The 16,526-nt window shown below is 47.2% G+C and overlaps 1 protein-coding gene across 3 annotated transcripts in view; it reads left to right on the top strand.

Annotated features, from left to right (window-relative positions):
* Window positions 1–16,526, top strand: part of LOC139647503 (zinc finger MIZ domain-containing protein 1-like) — a 37,894-nt gene that overhangs the window by 13,390 nt on the left and 7,978 nt on the right. The window contains exons 1-7 of one of the 3 annotated variants that reach the window (XM_071523411.1): window positions 1,160–1,216; window positions 12,607–12,742; window positions 13,155–13,269; window positions 14,474–14,691; window positions 15,292–15,493; window positions 15,957–16,232; window positions 16,333–16,515. In XM_071523411.1, coding sequence (XP_071379512.1) covers window positions 12,699–12,742; window positions 13,155–13,269; window positions 14,474–14,691; window positions 15,292–15,493; window positions 15,957–16,232; window positions 16,333–16,515 — 1,038 coding nt within the window. In that variant the 5' untranslated portion in view covers window positions 1,160–1,216; window positions 12,607–12,698. Of the gene's footprint in view, window positions 1–1,159; window positions 1,217–12,606; window positions 12,743–13,154; window positions 13,270–14,473; window positions 14,692–15,291; window positions 15,494–15,956; window positions 16,233–16,332; window positions 16,516–16,526 lie in introns of those variants that run through there. The other 2 variants (XM_071523410.1, XM_071523409.1) reach the window with 2 other exon arrangements.

Raw genomic sequence — 16,526 nt, 5'->3', positions numbered from 1 at the left:
ACAATTTTGTTTTTTGGAGGGTCCGATATCAAGTGTGAGCAAAATCTGTTTTTGTTTGGGTGATAACAGTTGCATTACTAGAAAGTGTACGAGTACATAACCTGTACTTTTTATGTTTTTACGTATCTGTGTTTTTTTCTGTACGAGCGAGTTAAGTGTTCAAGTCAGCCATGATAGATGCGGTAACTTGCAGTAGGGGGTAGGGCTGTAACTCACCCGCCATGCTCTCAGTTGATAGTAAATGCCAGGAGAGCAAATACAGGGGTGACTGAGATAAGGGATGTTTAGCCTGTCTGGAAGCCTGTTTGTCCTTCCTCCCTTCTTGTTTTAGCAAACAGAGGCTTCTGTCTGCTCGGCAGCATCTCCGGCCGCTCCGCACGGCTCTGCGGCATCACCTGCGTTGAATTGGGCTGTTTGCGTATTACAATTAATGCTATGTTGCACCTTGCGTCTCAAATTAAACGCTCATTATTTGTGTTTTAGCCGCAGATCGGTCGCACTAATTTGACAAGCGAATAGATCCCGCTGCTGGAGAGTGAGAATATTTTTATTTGCGGATGACAATGGAGGTGCCAGACTGATATCGACCGCCTCAGGTGGCGGTGTCTGCCGTTTACATGTTTTATAGTTGTGTAATTATTTATCCAACGCCTCGCGCGGGCTCGTGTGTTGCTGAGAGACAAATGTGGTCTAATTGGCCCCTCCCTCTCCGGCAGTCCTGATTCCAGCCCTCTGCGCATCAGGAAGCCACCGTGCCCAGCCTCCTCCTCCTCGTCCTCATGGCCCTTAATTACAATGACTAGTTTGATGGATTAAGTCGACAGTATGCAAAGACAAGGGTGGGGGGGGTGAAATCACTGCTTAATGTACCCATCCGGACGGTTTCTGTTGCCACTTTTCGGGTGGACTTGTGGTGCTTCTCCCCTGTAACAAATGTTGCTTTAAATGAATTGATTGAGGCTTCTTTTACTCGTTGCTCTGGACGCGGGCCAAGATACAGGCTGTCTAGCACATTAGGCACCACCCCCCTTGCAAGTTTGAAATGTGAGCTGCCTGCATTTTTTTTTTTTTTTCCTTTTCTCCCTCCCTCCCTCCCTCTCTCCCTTCTGGCGAAGTGGCTGTGGCTGCTTCTGTGTGATGTGTGTATTGGGAGAGCAAGCAATGGATCACTAGACAGAAAAAGAAGATACATCAATAACAGCTGCATACATCCGAGGTGAGGAGATAAGCATTTGGTTCTCTCTCTCTCTCCCTCTCTCCCTGTCCTCCCACCCCCTCTCTCCCTCCCTCCCTCTCTCCCTCTCCCCCTCTCTGTCTTTAACCCTTTAGTGCTGCAGAAGCCGGTTCCTGATTTTGCTGAATTATTTGTGACGATCCATACCTTTCTTCTCCTTTTTTTTTTTTCTTTTTTTTTTTTTTTTTTCGCCTCTGATCACAAACGTGTGTCCTCCTCCTGGCTGTTAGTGCTGTATGAAGTTTCCCTTTTTTGCAGCTTATCCCTGTTTTCCCTCCCATTGTCTCTGGGGTATTTGTTGCCTGAGTGCAAAGAAGCCGGTGGCAAGTACAGCAGGAGCCCATTAGCAATGACTCCATCTGTGATTGGTTTTGCCTGTGAAACGGAGAGAGCAGCCATGAATAATTGATGTGTATTGTGCAGTCAGTCGCTGGACACGCAGGGAGAGAGGAGAGGAAAACTGAGAGAGAAGCTGCTGCCCTGAGACACCGAGGGAAAAGAAGGGAGGGGGAGAGGAAGAATGTTAGAGAGAAGAGAGGAGGGTGGGAGGGATACAGAGACACACAGAGAGAGAAAGCTTTAAAATAGCTGCTGGCTTCAATAGTGCAGAGATTAAGGCTGCCCTGTATCGCCTTTGTTCTGCTATCGCAGATTCGTTGCTCAGAAGTGTTTCTAGACACATGAGTCCCCCTTTTTCTGTGCAGTGAAGAGTGAGAAATAAGACAGACAGGCAGGGACATTGGCGGAGTAAGTCTGCTTGAAATGCGGGTGGCATTTTAGACAGGGGGGGGGACTCTCTGCTCCTGTGAATAGGACAGAGCTGTGAAGCTGTGAGCTGTCAAAAGGAGGAGACAACACTTGAAGAGGGCTGTGTTTGTAGGGGGCACATTCACTGACAAGAGGGAAGGTGGATGTGCTGCTGAGAGGAACTTCACATTATTTTACCCCTGGGGGGCAGATGGAGGGTTGATTTCTTCTTTTTTTTTTTTCAGCGGTGGGTGGGGGTGGGCACCCTGCCATGCCTTAAACTAATGGAATGGAGTTTGACAGTATGACTAGTGCCTTGCAGCACTCCACATGATAGAGTTGCAACAGCTGACTGCTGCATTTGACCCACTTACTGCTCACACAGAAGGGGTCAAAATGGCCTTGATTATCTCTCGGAGTCGCGCTGACCTACTTGAGGCGGCATTTTCTGCAAGACTCTTGGCAGTTTAGCACACTCACTCCCCCGGCAACATACAGCGTAATCAGCCAGCTTCGCTCCAAAAACACTGAGACTGATTTGGTGCTTTTGTTGGTGCAGCCATCACTGGTGCATACGGGTTTTTAAATGAGCAACAGGTTTGAATTCAAGGTGTTGTGTTCAGTATCTGAGACGCTAAGATACCAAAAAACGCAGGTTAAGCACCGATGCTGTACAAGCAAAGCCGAACGCGCTTCTGTTTAGAGAGAGAAATTCAGCTGGTGTCATTTTTTTCCCTCTTGACCTCACTTGAAAAATTATATTCCGGTATGTTGGTTTAACACCTCCTTGAATTTTTAGTGTTATTGTTCACTCGCACTTCTTCAGCGGTAAACACACAGCGCCGAGCCATTCATCTCCAATAGGTAATAAATCACGTCCTGCTTTTGGGAATTATTCAGTGATTTTTCTCTCATATGTTGTCTGTGGGACAGTTCCCAACATGCTAAGACAAGAGAGGTTTTGCAACAGGCGGTATTGTTAAAGAGATGCCTGACTAGCTGTGCTGCGCTGTACCGTTCCAACCATTCATTAGCGTTGTTGTGTGGGTTTCAATGAAGCTCTTGTTCTCAGTATTGGAGATGTTTTTGCAAGTTGTGAAATCACGCTAACCTTTTCCTTTGAAGTAACTCCCCCGACTTAGCTCCTCCATAAAAAACCCCCAAATCAAAACAACAGCTATCGGCATGTATGAGCAGTCATTGCCGTGTATTTTCAGAGCATCTAGAGGCCTTTTTTTCATGTGGCTTTAATGAAAGAGATCCATCCAAACACAAGTACAGGTTATGTACTCATACACGTTTTAGTAATGCAACTGTTATCATCCAAACAATTTTGCTCACACTTTATATCGGACCCTCCAAAAAACTGATTTGTAATTATACATATTCTGGACACACAGCCACAGTGGGCATAAGGTGATGGAGAGGAAGAGTGGGAAAAAGTAGTACCAACAGAAATGAAATTACACACAGCCATGGGAGAGATATGACGAGCGTTTTCAGGCCAAGAGTAGACGCCAGGGATGCGATCTCCTTCAATCCGATCTTGATAATCAGATCTTGGAAATGGCATTGTAATGACAGGTGTAACCGCAGCTAGATTCTCTCCACCTGACAGCATCTCCTCCTCAGAGAACAAACAACAGAGGCCAGCGGCCGCATTCAATCGGCGGACCATTCATTGATCTTAATTTATCGCGCGTCCCGTAGATGAAAAGTAATCACACTGTACGTTTGGTCCCCGTTGTAAGCTGCGGGTGTTGGTATCAGAGGGTAGAGCAGAGGAAAGCACTCCACTGCATGCATATCTACAGCAGAGTGAGTTACCTACTAGACAGAGAGAATAAGTGGTTGTGGGTTGAGAGGCACTTAAGAGGAAACCAGAAAATGAGGCTGAGGCAGTTAGGAGAGATTACAATTGACAGTGTTGGACCATGTTAAACCAGCACATTAAAGGAGCATTAAGCAATCGATGACCTTTGTCGACCCCTATAGGCGACCAGGAGGAACTGTAACAACATCAGTAGAACTTGCCTCCTACTCAAGTCTCTGGCAGAAAACTGGAATAATAATATTGCATACTGGCTTGAGAACAAGGCCTTTTAGCCTCCTTAGATGAAATGTGTTGCAACGTTTTGAAATCTAGAAGTCTCAGCACCTGGCCAAGTAATCGTTGAGTCACTGGTATTGATCACCAACCCTATCAAACCTTCGCAGATATATTATGGTCTTTTTGTGCTATGGGGCAGTATAAATCTTGCTTATTGCCCCTTTAATAACAGCTTGAGCTCTTTGCAGTTCCATGTCTCTGCTCACTGTGTGATGGTCATATCCATGTTCATATTCATCCTCTCCTGCCTTTCAATAGGATGTTTTTTTTTTTTTTATTGGATGTTCTGAAACTTGTGCAAGTGACGGAGGATCTGACTACTATAAGCATATCTGTCAATCATCCAGTCACCTCATATAGGTTGGGTGTTTCGAACAAGGGAGCAACCCATGATCAAGTATGTCTGTCATCATTCATTGAATACCTTAGAAATGTTTCAACAGTTCTGCATTATCGAACCATAGTAAAATGTTAAATTTGAACCCTACAGAAACCAACAGCTGCAGGAGATGTCAGGCTGACTCAGGTACTGGTTGTGTGTTCTGTACAGAAAAGTCATAAGCATTGGCTGGATCCAACCATCCTCATCGCAGTCCTTGCATTTTATTCCTTTGCGTCCGCACGTTGGACCGTGTAGACATACTGTACATGGAATGACATCAGATGTGCTTTTTTTAGTTGGTCATTTTAGAAGAGCTACATGGCTGCTGTCCTGTCGTCTGTTGGAGTTTTATGAAGCATGGTTGTTCACACATGGTGTTTTATCATCTTGCTTTTGTCATAGTGCACACTTGTTTTCTGGGCTGTTCATCGAAGCCATCAAACAATCTACGTATTCCCCTTGTCCCCCTTGTTGATTTGTATGTTAATTATATAATCCCCACCCCACCCCTCCAAAAAAAACTGATTCTGTGAATAAAGCTAGTAAGAATTGTGAACCAAGCTAACATCAGAGTACGAATAAGATTAGATGAAACTTTAATGATCCCCGTGGGGAAATTGGGCCACTGCACAAACAAAAAACAGAGTATAAACAAGACTATAGCAAATTGGGGGTTATATAAACATATGCAACCGACAATTTCAACGCTAGACCATGTTATGTAGAATGGATAAATGAAAAGTACTGGGGAAAAAGTTTGGATTTTAACATTATTAGTTTGTGCCAAATAACAGCAGCAGAACTTAGTGAGACAAAGAAACGAATGAAAGCAGAATATGATATGGAATTATTCCAAAACTAGGAAATATACGCAGGATGAAATAGGTAGAAATATTATTAAAATGTTAACAGAAATTCAGTATATCATAATGAGATAGGTATGTGAATATGAAGAAAACAGATATGTGAACTTACAGCAAATATACATCATATTAACAAGTCTACTTAAGGCCATACATGTGTATATAAAGGTGTAAGGATAAGCGCGGCTCGTTCGAGGAAGCAGAGAAGGTCTGAGTTTCATTGTTTCCATGCGGGCTGAGTGGGTATCATGAGGAAGGGTGTTATTCAAATCCTGGGCTGCTTGCACATATGGATGACTCTAATGAGCCTAGAGGGGTGCCAAGATCCTACCCGGGCTCCTCCAGTGTGTGTTTTCACCGCACTTCTAAAGGGAGGCTCCGACCCCATGCCCACTGTGAAAAGGTCACAGGTGAATCAGCCGCCAGCGTGTGCCACCGTGGCACTACCGGCCCTGCCCAGCACCCCGAGGTGGGCACTAGTCTGGGCGCATCTGCTCCACACCTAATTAGTATCATTGTAGACAAGGGCTTAAGGCTGGGCCTTCGTTAATAGCAGCCTGTTGCTCGGGGAAACAGTCTGGCTCCTGTAAGCAGCTTCTTTCCAGGTCTGCCTATCTGGTAATCTGGTTACAGGAGCGCACACAGTTAAACACACACTCTGCTCTGGTAGAGGCAGCTTCATGTAGCACTTGGCTGCTGTTAGGAACCACTGTGGTCAGATGAAAAGGTCAGACTATCTAAATTCAGTGTTTGCTGGATTTGTCTCATACAAATCTGATAACATGTCCTGTTTTGATTCATAATGTGATTGTCTTGCTTGGTTTATCTTGTATTAATAACACGCAAATCAAGAAAGATGCTTTCCCTTCCTTGGGTGGCTCCAAATCATGACCTTAGACACACTGTAGCCACGTTGGCAGATTGCAGCCACTGAATTAAGACATAAAGATGTAGGTTTGGAGGGAGTTTTGCTCCCAATCAGCTTACTGTTGCACGGAAAGACATGCATTAACAGATTGAAGATTGAGTTTTGGTTGGGGGAGATTTCTGGCTTTAACGCACAAGGAATTAATTCTCAGTAGGGGGTGACTGCTATAGATTTCCACCTTCGTGTTTTCCAGGCAGACTCAATGGCATGCCCTGTTTTTAAGGAAGAGATTTGTCGCGTACGCCAAGAGAGATTATCTTTTAAAACACTGGCCTACTTAGGCAAAGGTTGGCTACTGTGTAAATATGACCAAGGAATGACAGTCAACAGCGTTGAGATGTGCATAAAATCAGCTTGAGATTGTGGCACATCTCATGTTCCAGTTAGTATTCAGTTAGTGCCAGATGGATTTCTTTGAGGAGGTATAATCCTTATCTGAAATCTGGGAACACAGATTTTATTTGAAGATAAATGTCTTATCTATGGCATTATTGATTTTTATTTAGCATTCCTGCAGGTATATCTCATGGCTATATGTGCATGGATCGAAACTTATATCACACAATAGCTTGCTGGATATTCACAAACGGCCAAATATTAAGATTGAGGCTTTGAACTCGTATTATCTGGATACTGAATAGTGAACTCTTAATATCTGAATAAGGTTATCCTTTTTAAAATAGCAGAGGCGGGGAGCTAAGTGGAGGAAGAGGGCGCTTTTCAAAGAACTGTCAGTAATAAGTGCTCAGAGGCTGTTGACGTAGCACCAAAGAACACAGGATGTCAAAACGGCAACCCAGATACACTAAATCCATGGCATTTTCTTTCTCTCCTTGTGTGCTGCTTGCCTCCGCATTGGCCACATATGCTTCTGGCCTCAGTAAAACCTTCTTGGCACGCGGCCAAGCGTTCCCCCTCGCCGGATGGACATGGCACGACACTGTGGCCATGTGGCCAGCAGGAGGCTGTATTTAAGCTGGGGCAGCTCTGAAATGGGCCATAAAACCTAGCCAGCAAGTCTGGCTCCCCATGAGGCAATGGGCCTAAGTACTCATTGACAAGACTCCAACATCACTGGCTTCCCAGAGAGAGGGAGAGGGAAGGATGCAAGCAGAGAAGCGTCAGACAAAGATGAGGTGCAGAGAGGAGGCAGTTGTCTGCCCTAGATAGACGGGGCTGTTTTATAACTGTTAGGCTTTAAATCAACAATGCATAGCTGCTTTCCCCCATGCTCTCCCCACCGCTTAAATACTTGCTTTCATTGTGATTGTGTAATCTTTCTTTCGGCTAAAGACGCATTTCAGTCACGGCTCACCCGCTATAGTTTAAGTGCTTAAGAGTTCCCCGTATGCCGAGGAGGTCAGGGGAAATATCATGTCACATTCTGATGACACATGGCAGCCATGACATTCACATGTATCCACTTCACACGTCCTGCCCACTTCATCAGCTTTCTGCACACATTAATCAGTCACACTGAAATATGTCACGAAATGTGGAATGACTCACCCCCACTTTAAAAACTTTGTAACCGGAGCTAATGAAGTCAGTTTACTGACTTAGTTTTACAACCCCCTATTCACACTTGCCTCCATGCCAAAGGGTTATTTTCCCTCTATTGAGTGTTGAGAGGGTAACCAGAGATGTAGATGTGTGCCATGTGTTTAAGACAGTACACCTGTGAGCTCAGTCTATCCCGCCACACTGGAGCTTCGACCTAATTATCCCCCCATGGATGAACAACTAGCACAGCTGAACATGCCGGCCTGTCATGGGTTGACAGGTCCGTAACCTGTTATACCCACTCATTGCCACTGAAAAAGATGGTGTGATGGACACACATGCGCGCGTGCGTGCGAGGCCAATGCCTGCCGAGTCGTTTCTGTTTCATTATCAAATTGGCATCGATGAATAATTTGTGGCATCTGGGTAAAGACAAAGAGAGGCTTGATGGCTGCCAGGCAGGCGTCCATGGCTCCGTGGTGACTGTGTCAGAGAGCTGCGAGGCAGAGCGGGACAGATGATTTACGACCCCGGGCCCAGCTCAGGCCGGTAGCACACACAGGATAGTTTGGCGCGGGGCCTACGTAACTATTGAAGCAATGTCATAGCAACCAGTTATTCATATAGTTCCCCATATTTTACGAGGTAAATCCAGGCATTTTAGAGTTCCAGGAAGCCTGCGAGCCCGTATTGCGAGGAATTCTTTGGCCAAAACCAGACATGAATGTTTTGCATGGCCTCTTAGGTGCGTTCAGTAACCAGGGATACTAGGGCTCCCTAGCCACTCTCTTATTTTAATTGATTTTGGCCTGCAGGAGGCCTGCATCCATTCAGACCAGTCTGGTCAGGGAGGGAGGGAGGAAAGAGGGCCTCAGCCCAGAACAGAATGTGAATAGAGCTCCCTCAGAAACTAAAGAGCGCAGCCCGCTAGAGCCGTTCTTGTTAGTTTGCTCATGGTCTTTGTTTTCCTTTCAGCCCCTCTGGCTAAACGTCTTCAAACAAACCATTTGGGGGTCATGATTCTGTCAGACAGGTTTACGGCGCAAACCTCCGTTGGCCTTTACTGTTACACCTAGTATGAAAATGAGTGATGAAGTAGCTGCAGATTTGTGTGCGCATGCGAGTGGCTGGAAATGTATAGCGGTGCGGATGGCGAGCGTATTGACCGAGCCATGTGGGATGATGCCAGGTGGGAGTCCAGGGTTCTGGGTTGACAAGGGAGCAGGTGTCTATTAGATAGAGAGGGAGAGAGGGAGGGAGGGAGGAGGAGGAGGAGGAGGGGGGAGGGGGGGGGGGGGAGGATCACAAGAGCCCTTGGCATCTGCCTTACCTGCTGCCTCCCCAAAGTCCCCTGCCAGCGCACAGAGGGAGGGAGGGAGGGAGGGAAGGAAAAGAGGGAGAGACGAGGGAAAAAAACGAGAGGAGGAGGGAGAGACCTCTTTAATGATAGCCACTCATGTCTGCCTCTTTTTTAAGGCTTATCCTCTCCCGCAGATTTTACTCACAGAACTTAGTGGCGTTTCCTTTTGGCCGGGGGGGACGTTTGCTGTGTATCTGTTTTAATTTAGCAGCCATTTTCTTTTGGGGAGAGAGAGAGAGAGGGGAAAAAAGAGAGGGAGACAAAAGACAAGGCATTTAATCAGCACACTTTCTCTCTCCGCTTCCCATTGCAGCGTCTGCATGTGTGGTGAGGGGCGGCGACGGGCGGGCCGGGGGGGGGGGGGGGGTGCAGCATTATCATTGGAAAGAGCATTGAACAACTGTCAGGGATGCAGTCCATGTCATTTGTCATGTCTCCCCGGGGCATTATGACAGAGAGTGAAGCTGGAAGCTGCAGCCCCAGCTACTGAACCACCCATCTAGTCCCAGCAGATGCATTTACTGCCCTTCGCTGTGGCTGACCATCAGGCTGTGCAGCTGAGCACCAGAATATCAATACAGCTCAGACACAGCCGGGCCCCTGGGACTATCTACAAGGCAAACAGGATAGGCTCCTCTCCTCTCTTATGGGGGAGCGAGACCCGCCGTCGCCCGGGAGACTAAGTACAGCAGACCAATGTAAACAGGGCCGAGTGATGCTCTGTAACAGTAAATGGCGATTTTATGCACTCCGGTATAGTTGTTGTGGAGTGGCCGGGGTGGATGAGGAACACCTGAGACGATTATCTCCAGTTTTGGCTCTTCTCGTCGGGACTGCGGGGAGGGAAAACAGATGAGTCTATTGAAGGGCTGGCTGTGGGAGGAGAGCAGAAGAGAAACAGTAATCCTTTTGTGCTCGTCATCCGCACTGTCCTAAGAGACGTGCGGGTGAAGAAGGGAGGAGATGGAGGAGGAGAAGTAGGGAGAGACTTGTGAGGAGCGGAATGGGTTGGCTCCTCTTACCCCGTCATATGAAACCTGAAGTTTATCCTTTGACTCGGTGACAGAGCGCCTCCCCTTTAAACAGGTTGGGGCTCAGCGGAGGTGGTAATTTTGTGGGGCGATAAGCCCTTTATCTAATGGTGGGGTAGAATAATTCCCCTTTAAGTGGCGGGGCGGGTGCTTCTCCCTGCCTCACTCTGTCTTTTCTCCCAGATATGCATTGTCACTTCTCTGCTCGGCTCCGCTCTTCACACAGTGTTGTTGTTGTGTTTTTTTCATTGCTTTCACTCTCACCGCAATAAACAGTCCTGCGGCTGTTGATGTCAGCCTCGGTGTGAAATGAGGATACGGTCCCCCTAGCCAGACAGTCTCACGGTGGCACGGTTTGGGGATAAATTGCGGAGACATGTTTATCAACATAGGAGAAGTGCAAGTTACCCCTTGTTGGAAGAGAATAATGGGACCTAATTGAGCTGTAACATGCTGGCTGGTCGCCAGGCTCTCGAATTGAAAACTCTCTCCATCAGAAGGGGGTCTAGGGAGAGGGAGGGGGCTATTAAAACAGCGCGGGACGTTCTGACATAGATGTGAGACGGTATGCTCGTAAACCTATTAGCTGCACTTGGACCAGCTTCTTTTTTAATTAAAATTAACCTACCAATCCAGTACTCTACCCGTGAGGTTTTTTTTTTTTTTTTTAGAAGGGCACCTGAGAAACAGGAGCAGAGGCCCGTTCTGTCAACCCCAAGCGCAGCCCCGGTACAGTCAGATCGATCCTCTTGAGGAACCGCACAGTCTGTCTCCTGGCACCTGCCTTGCCAAGAACAGGGAGGGGGGGGGGGGGGGAGCGAGGGAGCGCGGGGCGGGCGGGAGGGAGGGAGGGAGGGAAGGAGGAAAAACCCAGCTGCCTCTGTGCCTGGGCCCCGTGCTGCTTTTAAAGGAGTGGGAGGGAGAGGAGAGGAGAGGAGAGGAGAGGAGGGAGAGAGGAGAGGAGAGGAGAGGAGAGGAGAGGGAGGGAGAGGCAGGGAGACTGCTGGCACCATCTGTACACGTCTTTTGTATTCCAGCCCTCATCTTTACACAGAGCGAGGCTGGTGTGCTCAGTGTTCAAATGAAAGGAGAGGTGCCTTTTGGGGTGAGATGCTCTGCCTCAAGTGGGCTGAGGGAGAGGAGAAGGTGTGCGTTTGTGCGCGAGCGTTCATATTGAAATCCCCTTTTGTTCTCGCACTCGGAAAATTTGGCACACTCGGAGGACATCTCGTGTCCTATTTATTTTGACAGTGTGTGTGTGTACATGTATGAATATGAGCCAGTGTGTCTTTCTCTATGTGTGGACTGGGATTGTGTGTGTGTGTGTGTGTGTGTGTGCTTATCTGCGAGTGAGTAGGCATGCACGGTGTGTGCAAGCACTCATGTGTGGTCAAATCTCTGGGTTGCCATGTTTGTGACGGGAGTCAGAAGCTTTTGTTTGTTCCTCCCTCCCATCAGCCCCATTAGCCTGCTGTCTCCTCTCTCACTCACTCACTCACTGATTCATTCGCCCTCTCTCTCTTTTTTTCTCTCTCTCTGTCTCTTGCCTGCTTATTCTTCCCTACCCATCCCTCTCTCTCTCTCTCTCTCTCTCTCTCTCTCTCTCTCTCTCTCTATCTCTCTCTCTCTCTGTATAATATGTGCCATGGTGGCCTGTCCTTGTGTCTGGCAGCAGGGTGGATCTGCCTGCGAGGACAGTCTGCGCTGCTGTCATATTGACGTGGCTTTTGCGTGAGCCGTAGCCATAGCTGAAATCATTGAGCACTCTGCTTCACCCCCGCTCCTCAGCCCAGAAGTGCCACGGCTGTGAATCATAAGAGGAGGTGGCTGCCCTCCTCTTTGATTGGATCCACATTCCCTTTCTTTTCCACCGCCGGTGAGAGGGGCAGAAGGAGGCAGAGAGAGAGAGGGGGGGGGGGGAGAAAAAAGGAAAAGTGAGTCTTTTGTAGTTGGCACGGTGCAAAAAGATGCACTGCAGATGAAAAGCATATGATTTGATCAAACGCACTCTGTGGTAGTTACCTAACCAAGCGGTAGGTAGAAAGAAGGGAAGGGCTGGAGTCCATCTGCAGGCCCAGAGTGAACCCTAGTGGCCGAGACCAGCAGTGACACGCCGGCTGGAGGCTGAGCTTTTCCTATTGCAGTATATCAGGCGCCTCCTTTTGTCTCTTACGGGGGAATTTTATACATCGTTCTGTCAGCCGGGCCATTGCTTTTCGATTTGTTTTCCTACTTTGCTCAGAAGCTTCTGTTCCTCCGTTGTTTATGTTTCATCTGCCCTCTTCCTCTCACACATTCAATCTCCCTCAGTGGGAGGTTCTGTAGTGCTTTGCTGTGAAGGGCTGTTATCTCTGCAGTTATTTCTCACAGGAGTGTGACAGCACTAATACACTCTTCCTCTGCTCTCCTCCTCCTCCTCCTCCTCCTCCTCCTCCTCCTCTCCTCCAGCTCTGCTGTCCTCCTGGTGTGAGGAGCTGGGACGCCTCCTCCTCCTCCGCCACCAGAAGAACAGGCAGAACGAGCCTCCGGGAAAAGTGCCCATGCAGCCCCCCATGAGCTCCATGAAGCCCAGCCTCTCACACGGGTCAGTGTTCACACTACTGTGCCTGTTTGTGTGTGTGTGTGTGTGTGTGTGTGTGTGTGTGTGTTTGTACAGACAGACCAGGCCCTCGGGGAAAGCCCTTGCTCTCCCCATGAAGCCCACTGTTCCTTATGGATCAGTGGCCAGACAAACTGCCAGACTAACTGCTTGTAGCACCGTCAATAGAGACAAGCAGCACCTCGCCACCCCTACTATGAGCGGTTAATAATTACAACACAGTGTCAACGGGTTGTGAGTGGAAGAACGTGCCTTTTATTTTATAATCCTAACACTAAAAACCTTTGTCTTTCCCAATGCAAATATGCTTTGTGCGACCGTACGGCTCGGCACGGCGAGTATTTGTCGTCTTTTCTGCTTTGCCAACACGGTGTGTGTTTTTGTCCGTCCCTCGCAGAGATGGGTCCTTTCCCTACGACTCGGTTCCCTGGCAACAGAACACCAATCAGCCGCCGGGTTCGTTGTCTGTAGTGACGACTGTCTGGGGCGTGACCAACACTTCACAGAGCCAGGTGAGATGCCGCACATGTACAGTAGAAGTGTATCTCAAGGTTGATTGGGGCTGATGGGGTTGTGTTGTTGTAGTCCTGCGGTGCTGCTGCAGGAGGTTCTTCATCACTACTTATACAGCTGTAATATTAGCAGGAAAGTGTTGGAAATTGGACCACAGAGGGATGCAACACAAGACTCTGAGGTCACACACTGCAAAAATTGGGCATCTTAGCCATTTAATCTTGTATTGAGGCCTATAATCTTACTTTTCTTTAAAAAAGTGAAAATAACTATCTGCCAGTGGGGTTAGTTTCCAGTGCAAGAAGTGATTATCCTATTGATATGATTATTCTGAAATAAGGCAGATTACTCCACTAGTTTCAGGATAATATCCCTTAAGAAACTTCTTGGAAAAAGTTGATTTGCATTGTAAACAAAGGAAATTATCTCACCCCGCTGGCTGACTTTATTTTGAGGGTAATAAGATTTTAGGACTCAATCGAAAAGATGAAATGACATTTTTTGCAGTGAAGTAATGACAGTGTGACAACAACAACAAAATATTGGTATTAGAGTGTCTTAGGTTTTCACTGTTTCGTGTTATCTGCAGCCCATTGGAGAACTGAAAACAAGGACTTTCTTGTGTGTCATGGTATATGGTCGATGGTTGGGTTTTGGGTTTACATTGGGTTTACATGCACCCATAGGTGTTGTATCTCTGTGGTGTGGTTTGATACCCACCAACCCGGTGTCTTCTTTGTATGCTGTGATGAAGGTCGCTAAGATCCAAAGCCCAGCATTAAAAATTAAAATTACCTGGATTCCAGGGTTCAGAAGTTTTAAGCTATTTGTGGAATGGCATTAGTGTCTAACAAAGTTTCTGCAGATCCTGTAAAAGTCTTAAATGTCTTAAATGATGTTATCTGAACTCAAGGCCTTTAAAGGTCCTGAATCCACTTAAATGTAGCATTTTAAGTTGTAAATTGAGTTTTAGCTGCCTTAAAAAATTTGGCTGTGGTTTCCTTGGGTAAGTTGTTTTTCTGGTGGGATATCAGACACAGGACTATATTCTGTTTCTGAGTTGTTTTGATTTGATTGTTTTTATATGTCATTATAATTTCTATTAAAACCATCCTAAAAAGTTGATGAAACTTGCAGACACCCTAGACTAAAAGCATCCAACATTTACCCATGTTTATTTCTATGCATGTCTACGTCCAACAGGTGCTGGGGAATCCCATGGCCAACAACAACAATCCCATGAACCCCGGGGGCAACCCCATGGGCTCGGGCATGTCTGGTAACAATCCAGGAATGAACTCCCCCCAGTTCCCCGGCCCTCAGCAGCAGTTCCCCAACAAAGGCAACTCCAACCAGGCCTACATGCAGCAGGGCATGTACGGGCGACCCAACTACCCTGGTGGAGGAGGCTTTGGTGGCAAGTGAGTGTATGGATAGTGGATTAGCACTGGTGACAGTGTCTAGAAGTTGTGAGAGGTCAATCACAGTTTAATCTTCAGTAGTACACCAAATATGCATTGGGTGAAAAAACAAAAGATAAGGAGGGCTTATCATAGTATTAAAAATGTCTGTTTGCAAGTTTATATACTGCAAAGAAAGTCTGTCTGAACAAGTCATTTCATCAGTCGTTCAGTCTATAAACAAGTGAAAAATTCTGCCGATTCCACTGCAATTTTCACTTGTTTCAGGAATTTTCTAGGAACAAGTGTCAGTGTTTAGAAACAAGGCAGAATGAGGCAGATCACAACACTAACGTCAAGAAGAGGACACTTGATTCAAGTAGCCTAGATACTTGACAGTTGATTTACACTGGAAACAAGTGAAATTATTGCACCCATTTGGCAGATTCTCTTCACATATTTAAAGAAAAATAGGATTTTAAGACTCAATACTGGACTAAATGACTTGTTAAGTTATTTTTTGCAGTGTTTTGATAGCATCTGTTTTCAAGCAGTGGATGCTATTGATGGTGTTCTTCCACTAACAGGCCATTTCTTGTGTTGCCTTTCTCTTTGTCAAAGTTACCCTGGAGGGCCTAATGCTGGACCTGGTGGTATGGGCATCCCCCCACACTCCCGTCCTCCGTCAGACTTCACCCAGCCTGCCGCTGCTGCCGCCGCAGCCGCAGTCGCCGCTGCTGCTGCCACGGCAACCGCCACTGCCACAGCAACGGTGGCCGCCCTGCAGGAAACGCAGAACAAGGACATGAACCAATATGGACCGGTAGGAGCAAGAGACACACACCTAGCTTGTGTTGATTTGCACCATTACAGTATAATATCAGTATCAACTGAGATCAGCTACGCTGATAAGGAAAATATTGGTTATGTGCTCTTGGCACTTTTTGCACATCGTACTGTTCTGATAAATATCAAACTGACTATTTGGGAGCCTACTTTATGCTCATTGACTTTTCCTGCAATTCTATTCAAAAATAGCAAAAGCACTAGAACAGCGAGCTGAGAGAAGTGGATTTAGGCTTATTGTTGAACATGGGTATATCAATGTTAAGAGAGACTAAAGAGCTCAACTAGACTGTGCAAAGGAGCCTGTTGGCACACTTAGCTAGAATAAAAGTTAACAGGCACGTGTTTTTCTAGCTCTATAATAGACTCTTTTAGGTAGCAAATTTGCAACATTGACAGACAACTCTGAGATGGCTGACTGAACCTGTTTTGTCTTCCAGATGAGTTCCTCTTTCCAGATGGGACCAAACCAGGCGTACAACAGCCAGTTCATGAACCAGCCAGGGCCCCGTGGCCCTCCATCCCTCCCTGGGAACATGGGCACAGGCATGAATGCTTCCAACATGAGCGGCCCCCCCATGGGAATGAACCAGCCCAGGGGCCAAGGCATGGGGCCGTTCGGGGCCCACGGCCAAAGGATGCCTCAGCAAGGCTATGCAGGACCCCGGCCTCAAGGCATGGGCATGCAGGGCATGAAGAGACCCTACCCAGGGGAGGTGAGTGGATGAGAACTTCACACTTGCACTCAGCCTAACGTTCAACTTCAAGTTAATTCACTGTATGTTGAAAATGTATTTTTCATAATTTCTTGCCCAGCCAAACTATGGTGGGCAGCAGTATGGACCAAACAGCCAGTTCCCTAACCAGCAGGGGCAGTACCCCACACCCAACGCCTCTAGGCCGCTGCCCTCCCCCAACTACCCCGGCCAGAGGATGCCAGGACAGCAGATCCAGGGCCAGTACCCCCCACCCAGTGGTGCCATGGGCCAGTACTATAAGGTACAGTATTG

Source organism: Centroberyx affinis, unplaced genomic scaffold (genome assembly GCF_046629955.1).
Source record: "Centroberyx affinis isolate AG114_WGS23_722 - 3 ecotype Tasmania unplaced genomic scaffold, CSIRO-AGI_Caff_v1 ptg001088l_1, whole genome shotgun sequence".
Classification (NCBI taxonomy): Eukaryota; Metazoa; Chordata; class Actinopteri; order Beryciformes; family Berycidae; genus Centroberyx; species Centroberyx affinis.
This window is presented reverse-complemented; position numbering and strand designations above follow the sequence as displayed.